General features: G+C 37.9%; 1 protein-coding gene across 1 annotated transcript in view; it reads right to left on the bottom strand.

The window, feature by feature from the left end:
* Positions 1-19526, bottom strand: part of tgfbr3 (transforming growth factor, beta receptor III) — an 89542-nt gene that overhangs the window by 42115 nt on the left and 27901 nt on the right. Inside the window, exon 3 of the mRNA XM_043241582.1 lies at positions 17278-17465. Within this exon, the coding sequence (XP_043097517.1) occupies positions 17278-17465 (188 nt within the window). The remainder of the gene's footprint in view (positions 1-17277; positions 17466-19526) is intronic.

The following is a 19526-nucleotide window of genomic DNA, read 5'->3' as shown; positions in this document are numbered from 1 at the left end:
TTGGATTCAGTCTGCATCCTTTTTTTTAAATAAAATGACCGGTTAGTGAAAATGAACATATATGTTTTTGCACTTTCCTACTATAGAGTAGTGAATTTGGATTCTGTTCGTGTTTCAAAATCTCTTCCAGATTTTGAGAGGGCATTTAGCTGGAGTTTTGTTGCTCTATACCCAGGCCTGCAGTCTCTGACGGGGCCCAGTGGGCCAAATATAACCTGCTGATTTAGGGCCTTCAGTGGGGTCGAAACCAAACTCCATTCCAGACATGGTTTGATTAACTACCTCTCAACACTGACCTGACAAACAAGCATGGCCTCATCACCTTTAGCGCTTTATTACTGACCCTCTTCATCTGTCAGGCACTGACCGATCGCCTACATTTCAATTTGTAATCATTCTAATAAAAATAACTTCAATTCCTGTTTGTTCCTCATACATAGCTTTAACACTGCGTAGTACTTTTATGTTATCGTTTGTTCTTTATCAGTTCGCTCTTCAAAATTTCTTATTGGGTAAAAACAGATTTGCAATGAAATGCTGGCGAGTAAATGATGACAGAATTTTCTGTTAAACTCTAAGAGGTCATCTACAGTTGGCCTTTTTATCTCGCTAATCTAAACTTGATTCTCAGGCTAATGCTATTACACACATAAGAACATATTCTCACGACTTTATCAGAACAGCCGGTGCTGAACTATTCACTTAACAAATTAGTCAATTAAACAATCAGACAGTGAAAACTTAATCTGGGAATGACATTATCTTAGATCCAGTCAAAACACAGCTCACTTTGATGCAGATACTTAATATGTAAGAGAGACAAAATCTTCAATTAACTGCGTATGAAAACATCGTGTATTAATATTCGCAACTGAAGCACTGAGAGCTCATTTTAATTTGCTTTCGAGAGCAACATTCAGGTTGAGAAGGAAATCTTTTCTTGCAAATATTACATATATGGATGAAAGACCCCAAAACTTTACTGTACGTTAACAAAACCTGCACCTTGGTCCCCAAAATTTGCGAGAAAACTTAAAAGGTGCTACAATGCTTGATAACCTTTGATGTCACCAAATGTAAAAATGTCGCTTTTATCCAAAGCGACTTACACTGCATTCAAGTTCAAATTTTTACATTTGCTTTCCCTGGGAATCCACCCCATGATCTTGGTGGATAACAGAAACCTCACTTTAGACATCTTAAATTGAACATTTAATGACATTTAATAAATGACCTTGTAGTCGTCGCTTGTAATAATCTGTCCACATAATCAAAGGTTGTCACGATTTCTGATGGTTCGAAAAATCGGTTTTGTAAAAGTAAATCAACAGAGCCCCCCTCTGCAGTCTCAATACATCCTTTCTATGAAACAGGTTGCCAAATTGTGGATTTCGAGTAGTAGTTTACACAGTAATTTTTTTTTTTATGACTGGGGGTCACAAGGACATTTTGTCTCAAACGGGACAACTGATGTCGAAGTGCAGGCATGTAGTCTTGACTTATTTTTATCTATTCCTAAGATCACATTTTTATCTTATGGTTAAAAGGTGCTCAATAGCACAATTTTTTCAGCTGCAAACAGCTTTCAGTAAAAGTGTGTTTTAGGGCTGAAGGTGCCATTTGGGACAAGATTAGTTCGTAACTAGTCCAACAAAACCCGAATGAGATGAAACGGCCATAAACTTTGCCATTTCAAGACGTCACTTTTAGAGGAAGCAGATGTGTTTGTGGATGGAACTTTTGATGTGTTTATGTGCTGCTTTAAATGACAGGTATTTGAAGTACATCTCAAGTGAGCTCTGACCGAGGCTCAGAGCTGCGTAATGAGCAGCTCCCCCACAGATGTGGGAGGACGCTGGAGCAAATAAGAATGTTTAGCAATAAAAATGTGTGGTAATAATCATAACAGCAGGGGCTTCGGAGAGCAGAGAGTGGAAGACATTATAGAGTGCTTATCACAAAGGGTCTGGCAGACCCTCGATTTTCCTTCCACTGGATTTTTTTTCTGTACTGAGTGGAACATTTTCAATAAGCAAATATCTACCCAAACCTCCCTTTGGATCAATCTGAGCAGACATAAACAAATCTACCCGCATGGAACACTTTTGAGTGGAGAAGAAAAACCGATAAATCAATCAATTTGGGAATAGTTTTTTTCACCATTTACTTACCTCCTAAGACTTTCAATTATCTTAAAACCGAACTGCCATTCACATGAAATTCTGACGCTTCAAATATTTTAGAAATAGATGTTGTTTTGAAGTTGAAAGAAAGTCTTATAGGTTTGGAATGGCATGAGGTTGAGTAAATTTATATTTAGGGGTGTAACTATGTATGACTATGCCTTTCAACAAGAACCAGAGAAAGAAACGGGATGAAAGTTGTGTCTAAAGAAAGCAATGTGAGAGGTAATGAGAGGGGCTCAAGCACAAACTCTCCTGGTTGTAAAAATCATGGAATTTCAGAATCAGACAGAAACAATTCCAAAAAAGTGAGTCATTTAGAAAAAGGCACAAACACAGTTGCTCCGCCGTTCCAAAACCGCTCCAAGGTGAGAAGCAAATTACATTGGCTAGGCATGAGCTAAAAACCCAGCTCTGCAGAGTGAGCTCACATACTCCGCATCACACATTGGCAGTGCTGGGAATTGGGAGTGTTGATTAATCCCACATCGCACAGGTTCTGTGAAACACCATCTGCGATGCTGTAATGCATCTGTAATGCATACTCTAAACGGCACAATACAACATGGATTACAAAGGATTTCTACAGAGATTCAACATCATACGCGCTCATTGAGAAATGATCTCATTCTTCAGTATGGCATGTACAGAAAGCATATAGATAAACACACCTCTTTTCTACTAAAATGATGCCACCCTTTTGTCCTCAACAAGGAACTACCATCGTTTGTGGCTATGTGGTGGGATGTTCTTTCCATAATTGCTCGACCAGGAGTGCTGTTCCAGGCCTACATTACCAATATGTTACACTTAAAAAAAAGTGCTTCATGCTTTTTGTCTAAATGGTTCCATACAGACACATCGAATAGCCTGTCTGAAGATAAGAAAGAGCCAAAAGTGGTTCTTCTATGGCATCGATGTAAAGAAGATTTACTTGAGTCTATTTGATGTATGCATTTCATTATGTATTGTAATGCAATGTAATTTTTTTAATTAATTACTTTACAATAATGCAAAGATTTGATGGCATAAATCTGCAGAAATAAATTACTTGCATTAAAGTTGGAATTAAATCAAAATGAACCCTATCTAAATGCATGTTGTTAATTTTATGGTAAACAATTAATCAGTTTTTCATTTTATGAATTTTTGACCAAAAATGCCAAACAGGACTCCTCTCATTTAGTCAGCGTAGACTTTTCCACGCATTCATCCACCTCCATTTTCGAATGCAATGCCCTCATATCAAAATCGAATAAACTAGCTACGACATGAGCAAAAGCGCTATCGCAGTGGAAAGACACATTACAGCTGGAGCCTCCTTCAATCTCAGTGTCGCTAATGCAACTGCTGCTGAATTGCAAACAGAGCTGTTAAACTGAGCAAAGCCAGAGCGGAGCAGTGGAGATGATCTTGTTTTGAGAGATAAAAAGAAATGCATGGCCAGTGTGAAGCCCAGAGTGTGAGTCTGGACCTGATTTCACAGGCCGCTGCGCTAACCGCTGTCTGATGGTGTTGAGGGGGCCCATCAGGCCTGATTGAGTTACAAAGAAACTACAGGCTCTGATAGGACACAGCTGCACCTCCCCATTCAAACCCAGCACAGAGGCTAGCATTACTGCAGGGGGTGATGCGAAACCGATCACACCGTGCCATTTAACACACCAGCAACCTACCATTCTAATCACCAAATCACCATCAGTGAGAACAAACAATGTCAGCAAGACATTACAGTTCCTGTCTATCTGTCTGTAAACCTTCAGGGTTCCTGCATTCTTGTGTAACGCACTAATAAATCAACTCTGTCAACTCCCTGTGTACCGTATATCTCTCTCTTTCTCTGCTGACAGCAATACCCTGTTAGAAGGAAAGGGTGTTGACTCTATTGATAGAGCTCATTATGTGACTGATAGCCCTCCCAAAATTTCAGTTCAGTAAAACATCCTCTAATTAGATGCCAAATAATGCTAGATAAGCAAAACATAACAGTTACAGTGTTCCCTTGGGGCCTTTGGAGAACGGGAGCAGATGTGTGGGAAACAGCAGATGATATGGAATCATGCAGGGGAAAATGAGGAAACAGACCTAGATGGTGGTTGGGAGACTAGTCCATTTTAAAGATTTCAAAAGTACTGGCACTTGGTAGTCCACTTTAACTTTAAACTGTATCTCGCTGTGTCTCAGATGCAGAAAAGGTCTTAACTGCACACATAAGCGAAGGAAGTTTTTAGTAAATGCAAAAAGAAAACATTAGATCTTTAAAATGTTATTTAGTCATTTGTTTTCTGGAAAAAATGCAATGTTTGCAGATTCTCTGTGACCGTGTGAGAGAAACACACTGTTAACTTTCCTTCGCGAAGCAGAGATTTGTGCCGTCAAGAGATTTTCTTGTAAATTTGATAAAATCACTGCCATCTGTCTGTACATGATCTTCCCTACGACGCTGTTTGAGTGCACTCGATTTGAAACAATGTAGAGCTATGTGAATGTTTGGCACTGTTCTAAATATAAATCTGAGTGTGTGTGTGTTGTTTGAACGCATCTCGGTTCTTTCTGGATGGCTGAACGAGAATAAATGAGGTAAAGATTGAGGGTCAGATCAATCTGTTGAGTTCTGTTATCAGCACTGCTCAGTGAACCGTGACCTCTCAACCTGAAGCCCCTTTAGTGCACGATGATGTCTATCTGTCTGCATTTTAGGCGCACAAACACACGGACATATCTACCTCATCAGCTCTCTCTGCAGACATATCAAAGCACAGGCAACTGATAGCAATCACACCGTGTTTGTGTGGACTTTTATGAATTTTGGATGACAAATCTGATGCGCGTTATCAGACATTGTTCACAAACACAAACTTGACCTCATTAAAGAAGACCACAGACAAAAGGTTCCTCTTTTTGATGAACACACACGTTTTTGCCTCGGTGCACAGAAGTGAATTTACAAAAGAGCTGCCAAATGAGTGCTGCATTTCAGAACCTGCGTCATATTCACTTAATTCCTGCAATCCAGTTTAACCAGGCACTAAATATGCTCAATTTGGGTGTGAATATTTAAATTAGCTTTCATTTTTTCCAGTTTCAACACACTCACATCAGTTTAGCCTATTATACATATTATAGATTTGCCTTTTTCAGAGTATAATATTTATTTCTCCACTTAAATATCTAAAAATACTTTATCTGTGATAAGTTTACACGAGAAAATTAATTTCGAATTTTTTTTTAGAGAATGTACTTGTATAGAAAATATTTTAAGAGTACTGTATTTTGTTTTGAATAACTTTGAATAAGTTGAAACAATTTATTTAAATACACAAAACAAACTTATATTCAAGATAAACTAAATAGGAACCAGTGCAAATGCTAAAAGCTTTATGCAGTTTTGCTCCTAAGAATTTTTTTTAAATATGCTTAACATAAAACATAAAATACTGTTTAAATTATCCAAAAGACTTTAGGACACAAAACTCTAAAAAGCCATTTGATGATGAAAACAATGTACTACAAACAAATAAAAAAAAGAGATCATTTTATTTAAAATATATTTCTACTCAAATGATAAATAAGTATACTTTGTCTATTTTTCCTCTAAAATAAATAAATAAATAATAATAAATGTTTTTAGGAGGAAAAAATATATATATTTACTTTTAATACTTAAATAAATAATAATATCTAAAATTTATTAAAAGAAGATAAACTGCAAAACATTTTTTTATTTTGGGTTTTTTGTCATTAAAACATTTCATATCTTATAAAGACTAATTAGAAATTAATTAAAAAGACTTGTTTTTGCAATGCACATGGGTGACAAAACTATTACTGCAGATAGAGAAATGCTTAAAATGACGATCAAATGTTTAAGAATGGAATCAGACCCAATGTCATTTGTTCCAGCGCTTTCTCCGGCTGGAGGTGGCGGTGTTGTCACTGTCCCCTTCACCTCGTCAAAACTTCACGTTTGGGTTTCGCGAGGCTCCAAGCCTCTCTATCTAAGCATTCCACCTGATAAAACAATCATCCGCTCTGTCTCACGCTGAGCCGCGGCCAAGAGCTGGCGTTTGATGTTTAACTTTCGCTAAATTGATTAGACAAAGATGGCCTGTGAGTTAGATTAAACTGGCTTGGCTTTGTTTATTTTCAGCCACGCTGTGGAATCACGCTCCCTGAGAGGGAGAAGAGACACGGCCTAGCCGCTGTTCGCTCTCATGTTGCTAAGAGAAAATTATGCTTGTTTGTCAAAAGATAAGAGCATGGTTATTTTTATGACACAGAGAGTTTTGACAAGGGAAATACCACACCCTGTAAATGTCTGATAACTCCCGTGACTCTGCACTGTACCGGACCGGATTCTGATTTGCAAAGATTAGAAAAAACTAACACCAATTTTACCACAAGATTTCCCCTGTTATCGTGTTAATATAGCTATAGATAACTTGAGGGCTGACCACAAATCTCTTTGTCAAAATGTTTGCATTGCTGATTATTATTCATCTGCACAATTACTTCCGCTCTTTTATAGTTTTCTTTTTTTTTTCATTTATCAATAACTAAGTTTTAAATCACGATTGAATCGAGTTAAATAAACTGGTGAGTCAAGACCAAAAATACTAACAAAATCAATCTCCAATCAAGCATAGCTTAAAGTCGTTGCACACAGAGTCTGAAATTTTCATTTCTGTTTTTCCTGTATGCCATCCTTTCCTATTAAAAGGTTTGTTATGGATGTGAAAATGCAGAAAATCAAACTTTCTTATGATGGATGAACGTTTCGGAGGGAGCGTGTAAATGTCGCTGATGCAACGTGAGATCGTTTTATTATTTTTTTTAATAAGTGAAAAATTCAAACGCAATTTTCAAGCTTAGTGTGCAATGGCCTTTAGACTAATAATAATCAGATTTCTTGGCCAAGCCGATTAATTGGGCCATATTTGTCAAATCATTGGACAATAATCTGTTTGGTTGATTGAAATTTAGTTTGTGAAAATTATTCTGAAAATAATTCCAATGATACTGTTTCTCTCTGCCTTTATCGTTATTGTAGTGTAGTAATATTAAGAACTATGTCTTTACAGTTATCTTCATAGTTATCATGCTTGGTGTGAAAGGCCTTAATGGCGTTTCGCTGTTTGATCGTAAATAAAATGCAGCCTTCGTGAGCACAAGAGACTTCTTTCAAAAACCCCAACCGTTTGAACAGCAGTGTACGAGATAAACTTGCAAGCAAATCTGCATCCTGAAGCCAAGCCAGCTGAGAACCACTGCTCCGATCTCCACTAGCTGGTATATTTATTCACGTTCTAATCTAGTGTAAATGTGCCATAGAGTAATTCTTCTCTTATCGGACTGCAGAGTTCCTCTCCAGAACATACGCTCCTGTCCCCACTACTTACTGGCCTTATCACATCTACTGCCACAGAATGAGCGCTTTGTTTCCACTCTCTTCGAGAGGCTCCAACCCACACACACACACACACACACACACACACACACAGACAAGCGGGCTTGCAGGCAAAGAGAAGGATTCTGGCACTTTTGATCTTTAGGCCACTGCGGAGACTGATGAGATCACTGCAGTTACGATCATTTAGATGAAGGAGAGCGAGTTAACCTGGAACTAAAGGATTACCGCCCAAGTGGCCTGTGTCAAAACAGAGCCATTCTCTACCGCCTGCCACAGGAGTATCAGACTACCACCTTCCAGCCAGGCCTTTGTGGAGGTGGCAGTGATGGAGGAAGCAGATTGCAGGCTCGAAAGGGACATTCTGACCCGGCTGGTTTGCCGTCTGTAGCGAGGCTTTCGGTGTGAGCGCGTTTGAAGTAGAGAGAATCCGTCTCGCTGAACTCTTTAGATAAGGACACCGAGATCCAGGGAAAGATCTCTCAGCTCTCACAGTGAAGGAAAAGCTGTCTTGATGTACAGGGCTGCAGGGACGGCCACAGACACGGCTCTTTATCAAAAGAGCAGAAGGAAGACTCCTTAATGAGTCAGGATATTACTGCACTGCCAAAAGAACATTCCGCTGCATCGGCTAACGTCATACCGACCTATATTCTCAGAAAATCCAACGTGTTGTAACTAATGCATTCCAGTATTAAGACCCCATGAAATATTAGTTTGAGTCTGTTATATTTAAAGGGACAGTTGACCCAAAAATGAAAATGCATTAAATTCAAAATTAATTAGTAACCCTCATATCATTCAAACCCGTAAGACCTTTGTTCAACTTCGGGAGATATTTTTGATGAAATCTGATTTCAGACCCTGCATAGATAGCAACACAACTGGCATGTTCTAGGCCCGGAAGGGTAGTAAGAAAAGAGTCCACGTTACATCACGGTTTCAACCATAATCTTATAAAGCTACAAAAATATTTTTGTTAATAATGACTTTTCTGCCATTGAACTTTAAAAAACGGTCAATTTAATACATTTGTATATGTTCAAAGTGCAATGCAATTTCATTTTAATATAATAAATGCACAACATTGTTGAAATAACATTATATTTACTAACAATCTGAAATCTGAATATTGCTTAAATCGATGTAAACTGAAGGCTATTGGCTGGTTAAAAAAAAGGACAAGACCTTTGAAATGTCCCAATAACTTCCTGTTTCAGTAGGAAATACTTCAACACAGGAAAGAACTTAGTTGGTCGAACCCTTTCTTGGGGTCTCTAGAGTTATTTCTGAACTTTAGCCTCCTTTGACCGGTATCAAGCATTGAGGTGCAAAAATATACTTGGACAGGACCCAAAACCTTGCATATCTGTGCATACCTCCGCATGAGCGCCATCGACCACCACAGCTCTGACAGACTTTATAAGTCCCTGAAGCAAAAAAGAAATTCTGATATATTTTCAGAGAGTAATGAGCAAGTAAAAGTATTATGCGCAGTCACTGCTAGGTGTTCGGTTTCATTTAATTAGCCAGTGGTGCGGTGCAGTCTGGACCAGTGCCACAGCCGTTACGGAGCAAAACGCAGCTGTGCATTTCTCTCTGTTATCGAGAGTATAACACAGCCTACGACACACTGGCACTGGGAGAAGAAAGAGGGACAGGAAACCGTTCCTTCTGATTCGCGCAGTAAAATGGAAATGTGCGAGGGGAGAAGAAGAAGGAGGGAGGCTGTGCCTGGGAAGGATTTTACACAAGGATGTTTGTTCAATGTGAATAAGAGGGCAGCACTGACACCTTGCAGCTGCTGTACGAGTGTTCATGTATTTCTATGCGTGAGCGCAGTTAACAGTTATTCATAGCATACTTTTTCATCACTTTATTTTTTCCCTGAAGTCCTTTTAAAATCTTAATCAAGGCCAGACATAATTTCATTTTGCCTTTCTCTAGATAAAACAGAAATAAAGAAAAAACAGATCACTAAAACATACCGGAGAGGAAATGTGATTGTGCGTGTTGCAGGCAGGACTCAAACCGGCATCACTCACATGAGCATCAAAGCTCAATATACATGAAGCAAAAGTGCTAGCTGCTTCCAAAGCAATAGTAAAATATGTAATGTAAATTGCAATAAAATGTACAAATGTAAACTGAATTCCCTTGAAACATTATATTTGATGGAATAAATCAGAAATGTTATAATGGTATTTCGTCTCATGTAGTGGCGTTATTATTATTATTTTGCAGTATTTCCGTTTCCTGTGTCTCACTTCAGGGGCTGCATTGGGTCAGACTGCGCCGATACAGGCGACGTCACTTCCTCAAGCCCCACTCACAGCATTATTTCGAAGACGACTACAAACAAATGTACAGCACGGCACGACCCTGTTCGGTTTGCGTTTCCACTCCGGTTTAGGACCCCTTTATAGTGGGTAAAACTCTTTAATTCAGCGTCGCCACATCAAGCACTCGCTCGATCCGCTCCTCGGCTGTCAAGAAGAGGAACGTCTTTACTTCGTAACAAACCACTAAACGCTTTTTGGTTGTTAAAAAAAGATGAGCTCATTCTAAACAGCTGAGTTCGCTCCTTTGCTGGCTGTGCTGATTTAAATATATAGGGTATGTGTCTCGAGCAAGTTGACGCAGGTAGTAAAGATTCTCTCCGGCCAATCAGTGTGTAGCAGAGTGTACACATCATGTTTTGGTAACAGTACGGTTAAGCCACATACAGTAAAATGACCACATAGAGTACCCAGTGGAAAACAACCCAAAAGTGAACCGTACTAACCAGTACCGTGCTGTACCGTACCATGCAGTGGAAAAGGGCCATAAAGTTAATGTCTAAAACAGAGAAAGGGACCGATGGCTGCTGAGACTTGTTATTTGGTTCAGTAGTTGCCGTTATTTGGTATCGTTTGTTCTTTTCTATCAATAAATTTCACTATATGAATTACATATATTTTAGTGGTTTTTATGATGCAAAATCTGACTTCAGTTTGCAGGCAATAAAAGTAACAGACACACACTTTTTAATATGTTATTGTAGCTTGAGCATTCAAGCACCTTGTTTCTCTTTGTTAAACTTAAATGCAGTATTGTTTTTTTATGGCATTATCATGTGATGCTATTTTATTTTATTTTATTTATTATTTTCATTTATTTTATTTACATTTGTGTGTGTACTTCTAACATGTTTGGTTGGTAAAATAAACGTTGTAGATTCAAATCAGAGCGTCTTTCATGTCTGGAATGGATGTACTCTTGAGTCTATAAGGTAAAAATAGTATAATAAGATAACCTTGTTTGTAATAGGTTGGCTAAAATAAAATTTTGGTTTTACATTTTTACGGTAAAGATCTGGCAACCACAGCTGCTTTTTTACTGTAAATGACAAAATTTTGTTAAATTATAAGGTAAAGTTTAAATTTACTACAAATTACAGTGCAATTAAGACTTTGAGCACTTAGTTGCAATGGTACTTGGGTTAAATAATGCTTAAGAACAGCAATGAAGTACAATCACTATGTGCTTTATTTTTTTTATCATGACCCCAAAGTACTCTTGCTCACAATTCAGAGCCAGTGTCTTCACCTCTATCTGACAGGGTTAAGCCTGTGAGGGGACATGGACGATTTGGAGCGTTTGGAGACTAACCTTGCCATAATTGCTGACTGACCAGCCGCATTCATGCTGACTCTGTAAACAAGCATCCAAGACCCAGTCCAAAACAAACAGGAGAAAGCCCACTTCAAACAAAATGAGATGAATTTATGAACTCTACGCCCTGCTTTTCATTCCAAGAGGCTGCATGACGACCAGTTTGCAAATTTCACACAGTATGAAGGGCAAGTTATACTGCTATTTCTAACAGGAGGATGCGAGAAAGACAGGGTGCTCAATTAGTTTGCTTACTCTGAACTCAGAGGAACAAATATAAAAACGAGCATAAGATCTATAATTAAAAGCAGTAAGTCGTTGTTTGTCACAGTAATGCTTGCGATACATAAATTTCACAGTAATGCTTGCAATATATAAATGTTAATAAAATAAATAAAAACAATAAATAAAATAAAATAGCATCACATGATAATTCCAGAAAAAAAATAATGCATTCAAGTTCAACAAAAAGAAACAAGGTGCTTGAATGCCCAAGATATAATAACATACTAAAAAGTGCAGATAAAATGTGTTTGTCTGTTACTTGTACTGCTTGTATTACCGTTACTTGTAATATATATATATATATATATATATATATATATATATATATATATATATATATATATATATATATATATATATATATATATATATATATATATATATATTACATTACATTACAATAATAAAAATATATTATTTACTTATTTATTTACTATACCAGCTGAAGTAGTTAAAATCTTTTTAAATCTGGCCTGATAAAATCTCCCTAATTAAATAAATTGCTCATCACATTTGTTTTAGCCTTCATCATTTATCAGTTCTGTGATTTACATTTGCAAAGCAGTGTGCATCCAATAATGGTTCATAGCACATTTATGGACATGTCCCGCTAGTTGGTGGAACCGGGATGTCCAGTAACCCTATCGCCCCTCTAGGTTTTCAACATTGTGTTTGGGAGCAATAAATCAGTGCTTCGCTGAATTGTTTATGTCTTGGAGGATCTGATCCATCTGTCGTTGAAGGCCGGTGGCGCCTGGGCACATGAAACACGACCCTGCCACAGTCTCCATGCTGGATTAGAACTGAAGGACAGTGTGTGTATGTGTGTGTGTGTGTGTGTGTGTGTGTGAGAGAGAGAGAGTGTGTATGTGTGTTTATGTGTGAAAAAAGAGAGAGAGAAGGTGGTTTTGGTTGTGCTTTAATGTGATTTAAGTGTGGGTGTGCGAATCCAGAAGGCCACATCTGTGCCAGTGCCCCAGGTAGGAGGTTGTTAATGTCAAGGCTCAATGTGATTCCGCCAGATGCCCTTGGGTGCTTATCTTTCTCCATTTAAGTGGAAGAAGAAATAGGGCCAAACTCTCTCTCTCACAGCCGTGACCCCACAATCTGGCCTCAGCCCCTTCCAAACCTCTTCTGTAACGCCAAGGAGTCACGGACAGACAGATTTATCTGTCTTCCTACCATCCAGCCAGGGACCACACAGGTGAACGAGGTCTGAGAGACACTGAGCTAGGTGTCATGACAGAATCGAGTTTCGGGAATACATAAAATCTCTTAAATATAACTGGTGAGGAACGTTTTGGCGTGTCGGGTAACCCAGCACTACTTCATTAGCACAGTGAAGCAAGCCAACGAATACTGTACACGCCAAGCACACGGCCCCGCTGAGAAATGGAGAACATCTGGAAGCAGTCCAAAACAAATAGTCCAGAGGGGTTCAAATGTAAACTATAAGAAATGCGGCACTCTGAGCCGCAAAAACGTGTCAAGGACAAATAGTCTTGCATGACATTAGAACACTTCTAAAATCTGCAGTCCCTAAGGAAGGAAGAAATTGCTTGGGCTCAGCATTCTGTGTGATTAGAAAGACAATGCATTTTTTTTTATCTTGCAGAGGACCACAATGGACAAAAACATGAACTTCAACCAGGATGAGAAGCATATATTAAGAAAATGAGTGCCTTCTCAGAATTGCACCATTAGAATGACCCAACGCTTTCCCTTTGGGACATTATTGTTTACTGGTTTCCGAGCCACACAAGCTGAATTCGAGACCAGTAACTGGAGTCATGGTTTTTAAAGGAAACATCCGACCACAGGGGTCACTTTGGACACACGGCTAAATAAAAATCGTAATCGTTTTTATAATATGTTTGTCTTCCATCGTAACAATACTTCTTTTCTTCTTCTTTTAGTAATGGCATAAATCTATTACAATATAGCTAATGCTTAGAAATGTCAAGATTAGGGAGGCACTGAAATTAAAACACACTGAAGAACCTAACTTTCAGAAATGCTTTTGCAAATAAAAATAATCTGAAGTCAGAATTAATAAAAACTAAAGATGAAACAAAAAACTAATTAAAGCTATAGAAATAGAAATATTTGTAAAAATGTATTAAACATTTGAAAATATAAACATTAAAGCGGATTCAAAATAATAATAAAACAATACATAAATAACACTAAATAAAACTGGTTATGGCTGATATTATACTATTTATATTCTAAAACATTGAAAACTAAAATCAACTATTCTGAATCTTACAAATACGTTTTTTCATTCAGCTAAACAACGCATTTAACAGTCTTATTAAATTATGATAACCTGATATCATGTTATGATAACAGTGTTTTTTTTTTAAATACCTTCAAATAAGAGCAAAGATAATCTAAACTAAACATTTGGAAAAAGCGAATGCACAATACCCATTATTCAAGGAGCATATTCTGAATAAAAAGTTGTAATAAGTAAATTTGTTAAATAAGTTGACTTATTCATTACTTAAAAACATCAACGTTTGAGGAAAGTGCATTAGCATCCTGTTCCTGTAGTTTCCAAATGTGTGTGTGTGATTATATTCTGATCCTGGGTCCCTCAGATAGTAAAGATCCCTGCTGCGGAAGCATGTACATCAACAGCTGTCATGATTCTTTTGTTCAGTGCATCCTTAATCTTCCCTTCCAATCGCTGAGCACAATATCTGGAGCGGTCTTTGAAATATCTGCGGCTTGGAATGCGGTGAAAGAACAGTCTTATCTTCCTGCGTGTAGACAAAATCTCTTATAAGGCTTAAGGGGAAGCCTAAAATCCACTCATATGCACGACCCACAAAACATATACTACTTTTTTTAAAAGGCAAAGCCAGTTTGATGTAGAGAAATAACGTTAAGTAAGCAATTCCTTTATAAATGCATGTTAAATTTTTTTTTCATTTTTGCACTAGTGCACCAACGTATTACGTATTTCAGGACACTTGCAATGTTAATTTATTAGTATTTGTACTTGGCAAGCTAGACTTTGCTTTGTATTATTCATGTTATACATATTCTACACTAGGTGAAGAAAAATTAGCATAATACATTAGCAGTCAGTACTCCAATAAGGAGTTAGAATGTGCTGAGTAAACACGGTCTTGGCCTCCATGCAACTCTTAGCCAGATATGTGCAAATAGTACAAATAATGGCAAATCTGTTACTAGGATACTGATACAAACCAACAACAATGGTATCATAGGGAACTGAGCTCTTTAGCCATTTGCCAACAAAAACGAAAGGCTAATGGCATTATAGCATAGTAGAAAATGACATGTCTCATTCATCATTGCCAGAGCTCCGATTCGCTTTTAGCCGTGGGGTGCTGGAATCCTGACGACTAGTTGGGACATGTTGATTTTCACACATCTCCAGCACATGGTTTCAGGCCATTGCAAAGTCCTGACCAAGCACATTTAAAGGACGGGATCCAAAAGCATGATCGGTGACTCATGGTGCATCGTCCTATCAGACGTTCTGGACTTTATCCATGAGGATCAATAGCCTAGAGACGTTTACAGAACGTCTCCCAACAAGTCCAGGCTGAACTAGTTTGCTGGTTTTAAAGTGGTTTTGGCCATTGTACCCTACCCAGCTAATCCACAATATTACAGACTAGAGATCAGTAAATATTGGCTTTTTAATAATATCTGATACGTAGAACCATTCTTTAATATTTTTCATTAATGTATTTAATTTTATACAATAACTACATGATCCTTATACTACATTTTCTAATATATGCATTAATGCATATGCAGGAGTCATTGGTCATGAGGCAACTGAGATTAGAAAAGAAGTTTTATACGCTCACCAAGACTGCATTTATTTGATAAAAACAGTAATATTTGTGTCATTTAAAATAACTGGGTTCTACTGCAATACATTGTAAAAAGTAATTTATTTCTGTGATGGCACAGCTAAATATGACTGAGTGACTTCTTTGAGACACAAATTGAGCATGAGATTGTGGACTCTAGTGAATTGCTGTGAATTTTGCCTATTTATGTTTTTTATCAAACACTTAAATCCTTTGTTTGCAAAAGACTTTAGGATTGACAACTTACAAACAAAAGCTTTCTCTCTCTCTTTCTCTCCCTCTGTTGCTTACTCTTCTGAGAGATGTCAGATAGCATTCCTCAGGCTTTTGTTTCACATACTGAAGCCACCAACAACAATCTGATCTCTCTGGCACGGATGTTTACAGCGCTCCGCTCCTGCGCTTTGGCCAGTGTGCTTTTCTTCTGCTTCCTGTCTGTCAGGGTGGAGGGAACAACAATGCATGAGGGCACACAGTACACGGTATGGATATGAGCGGCAGTCTAATGGAGCGCCGAGGAGTAAAATCTGAGGGGGCTTTGAACCCTGGCAGGGACGAAGAAGAGAGCTTTTTGTCTGAGCCGACCCAGTTGAGTGATACTTGCTCCCTGATGCAAAAAACACACGACAGTGAAAGCGAGGCGGTTTAAAGCCGTCATTGTCTGTGTCGGCAGGGACCGATATTGTATTTCACTAGAGCTGTGAGTCCAAGCCACACAGAGTTCAGAAAAGAGAAAGAGCCTTTCTGGATCCGCGTGGCTGATAGTGCCCGACAACTGCGCCCATCTGCACTTTTTCTCTCTTTCTTTCTTCTTCTGGCCCTTCTCACTCCCTCTTTCTTACTCCCTTTTCGCTCAGAAAAGTCCAGACAGAGCCTCCAAAACTTACCCCAACTTTCCTGAGGCCCAATGGTGTTTTTCTTGGGATATGCAAGGGCTGAAAACCTGAAGGCCAATCTTTCTCCAAGTACATATTTTCTTTCCATATTCACCGCATGGTTTCTAATAAGACTACAAAAAGTACACACTGGGTAGAAAAGGTTCGTATCGGAATCTTATCTCGTTGTTTTGTCAACCAGAGTGTGTTTTTGTGCATGTGCTTGTAGAAAAGGCTGCAATTACGGGAATGATAACGCAAACATAAGATTGTGCCGTCTCGTTGCGAACATCTAGAGTCAGCAGTGCTCTCGGCCAAATAGTCCTTCCAGCAATTACAACATCAATTCATACGCTAACCCTGTGCACGCACCCCACACTGTTTCTACAACACCCCCACCAACTAACAAGAGAACTAACAACTTAACAACTCGGCCAACTCACCCCACCTCAGCCAAGATCCAAATCAAAGTATGTTTAAACCCACTTCATCATTGCAAGTGAAACCTGCACGAAACGGCTCTGCCAAGAAGCCATTTATACAACTCTTCGTTTCCAGGTTTTAGTGGTTTGATGTTTCACAACAGTGAAATTGCTAAAATAGTGCTCAACATTCATTTTGTCAAACAACATTTTGCTGGTCTGTGTTAAAGGCTGCATGGAAATACTGAAGGAAATAGCTTCTAAAGCTACAATATAGCTTGTGAATTAACTAATGACGATTTTGAATGGTTCAAATTTAGTCAAACCAACCACTAAAATAATATAAAATAATAGTTGTAGGTTGTAGTGAGGCTATACACACACACACTCTAGTTTATTGCCTGCTTTGCCATGGCAGGAACAACTGTATTACAGTTTCACTGTATTATTTAAAATAAATTAATATAAATAAATGCACAAAACTGTATACTGAAATTAAGCTTAGAATTGTTTTGGGGTTTTTTCAAAAATTTTGAAAACTTTCGCAAAAGCTTTGTTGCATTAGAGGTTCTGGTAAAGGTAAATGAATCTCACCTCGGCTGGTTTGTCTCTGTCTCCTTGTGCATTGCCTCTTCGTAGGTTGACGATGTGCACCTCCTGAGGAAGGCTGGTGGTTCCTCGGCTGGCGCAGCCTGATAGGGCGGTGAAACTCTTTAACATGGCCTGAACCGGGTGACCCACTCCAACTGGCAGTAGTTCACAAGGGCTCCGAGACAATGGACCTGCAAATAATACAAAACATGGCATGAACATCGTAAATAAACACACATCGTGCCTCATTATTGAGCATAAAGATAGCGTTTCAGTGTTTAAACCATATCACCGGAATGTATACAGGCTTTCACAAAGAACTCTGTGAAGTCCTTTCAAATCCATGCCACAAGTATGTAAGAGCTCAAAGCATCCCATATGACTATGTGCAAGCCAGTTATGATAAAAGCATTTAGCAACAACTCTGCACAGCTGAAAATGAAACCAGTGTTTATGTACTGCAGTTCTGTCACTGATAAAATGATAAGGGTCGGCTATTATAAAACTAATCTAAAGAGCCAAAACAGATATTAAATGAAGTACAAAAAAACTGAGTTTTAGTTACACACACTTATATTGTAATATATTGTATATATTGTAAATATATTTTTAAGCATTGCACATTTTTATTTTTTGTTAATGAAATAAATGCAACTTTGATGAGCATAGGAAAGTTATGTTATATAATCATTACATATGCATGTATTACACATTATAATATGTATTAGTAGTAGCTTCTAAACAAATGTAATTAATTTATGTAAAAAAAGTACAAGTATTGAATAGTATATATATATATATATATATATATATATATATATATATATATATATATATATATATATATATATATATATATATATATATATAAAATTCTGGATTATTACATTTTTTCTCAGTAATTAGCAAAAAGTACAACAGAATACTGTAAGCTTTAGACTACTTCCTTCTCATTTCCAAGACTCTATCTGTCCTCTTTAATAGCCTCTACTGTCTCTATCTTCTCTCTCTCTCCGTAAATGGGAAGATTTATCCTCTTAATCACTTTCAGAGAGCAAAAAGGCTTCACACGGTAGTGCCCTCCTATGTCAGAGACTCCTCTAATTGGCCCACATTGGAGGAGGTCAGCGGGGCTGTTACCACAGAAACAAGCAGTGATACGTTTGTACCGTAGAATCGGAACAGGCACACGCTCCGAGCCATGACCTTGAAACACAACACAGAAAGAGATCATGGAATAATGAGGAGAAAAACACAAGCACTGTGTGAAGATAACAGCACCTAATGATACAGTTCAGCCATTGGTGATGAATGTTAAACATGACCCTCTTGGCACATACATTGAAATGATGGCCGAAAGGTTCAAGGTGCAGTTCCGTTTCGAATGGTCACAAGACTTGTCTGGTCTAATTCCACCTCAGGTCGTTAGATCGACATTTATGTTTAGGTTGTGCTTTAATAAGATGTGCACCTTCCAGCTGAAGGTCAACTTTAAACACAGACATGCCAAATGGCAGCAAGATCGCAGGGGAGGATGAATGAAGAATGTTTCTCCTAAGCTCAGAGGTAATCAGCAACCAAATCTAGTAGATGAAGGACCCACGAGGAGTGTGTGTGTGTGTGTGTGTGTGTGTGTGTGTGTGTGTGTGTGTGTGTGGTGTTGACCGAGTAGACTGAGGTCCCTACAGCTATGCTTATGTCTCTCCTGCCAAGAGAAACCAAAAGACCATGGGATGATTGAATTTACCCATCAGCCGCTAAAGATGAGCAGACTCAGACAGTAAAGCCAGTGTCTCCAATGAGTCACAAAGAAAAAAAAAGTTACAGAGGGGAAACTTTTCATTTCATTTCACTTAAACTGAGTGACATGAAATAAATCAAATAAGCTGATCTAAAAAGAGAAAGAAATTTATTACTATTTTCTGCAATTTTAGCAAACTCAAACATTCATTTTACTACTGATAACTAAGACAGTTTTTAGAGTAATATTTTAGACTGAAAATGAATAAAAATGGAAGGATTTTACAGATTTACTCAAAACTAAGTCCTACTTTTCATATGTTACTCATTTAAGGGCTTCTTAATTAAATAACAGGTTTCTGTAAATAATTCCAACCTTAAAGTTTTTAATCCTAATAGTCACATTAATTTATTATACAAATGTATTTGCTTGGTGATATTTCTTTTTTCCCAAATTATACTTTTAATTTGTTAGTTTTTACATGTTAGTATACCACATGTGGCTCCTGAAC

Source organism: Puntigrus tetrazona, chromosome 6 (assembly GCF_018831695.1).
Source record: "Puntigrus tetrazona isolate hp1 chromosome 6, ASM1883169v1, whole genome shotgun sequence".
NCBI lineage: Eukaryota > Metazoa > Chordata > Actinopteri > Cypriniformes > Cyprinidae > Puntigrus > Puntigrus tetrazona.
The sequence above is the reverse complement of the archived record's forward strand: the minus strand, read 5'-3'. Positions and strand labels throughout refer to the sequence as shown.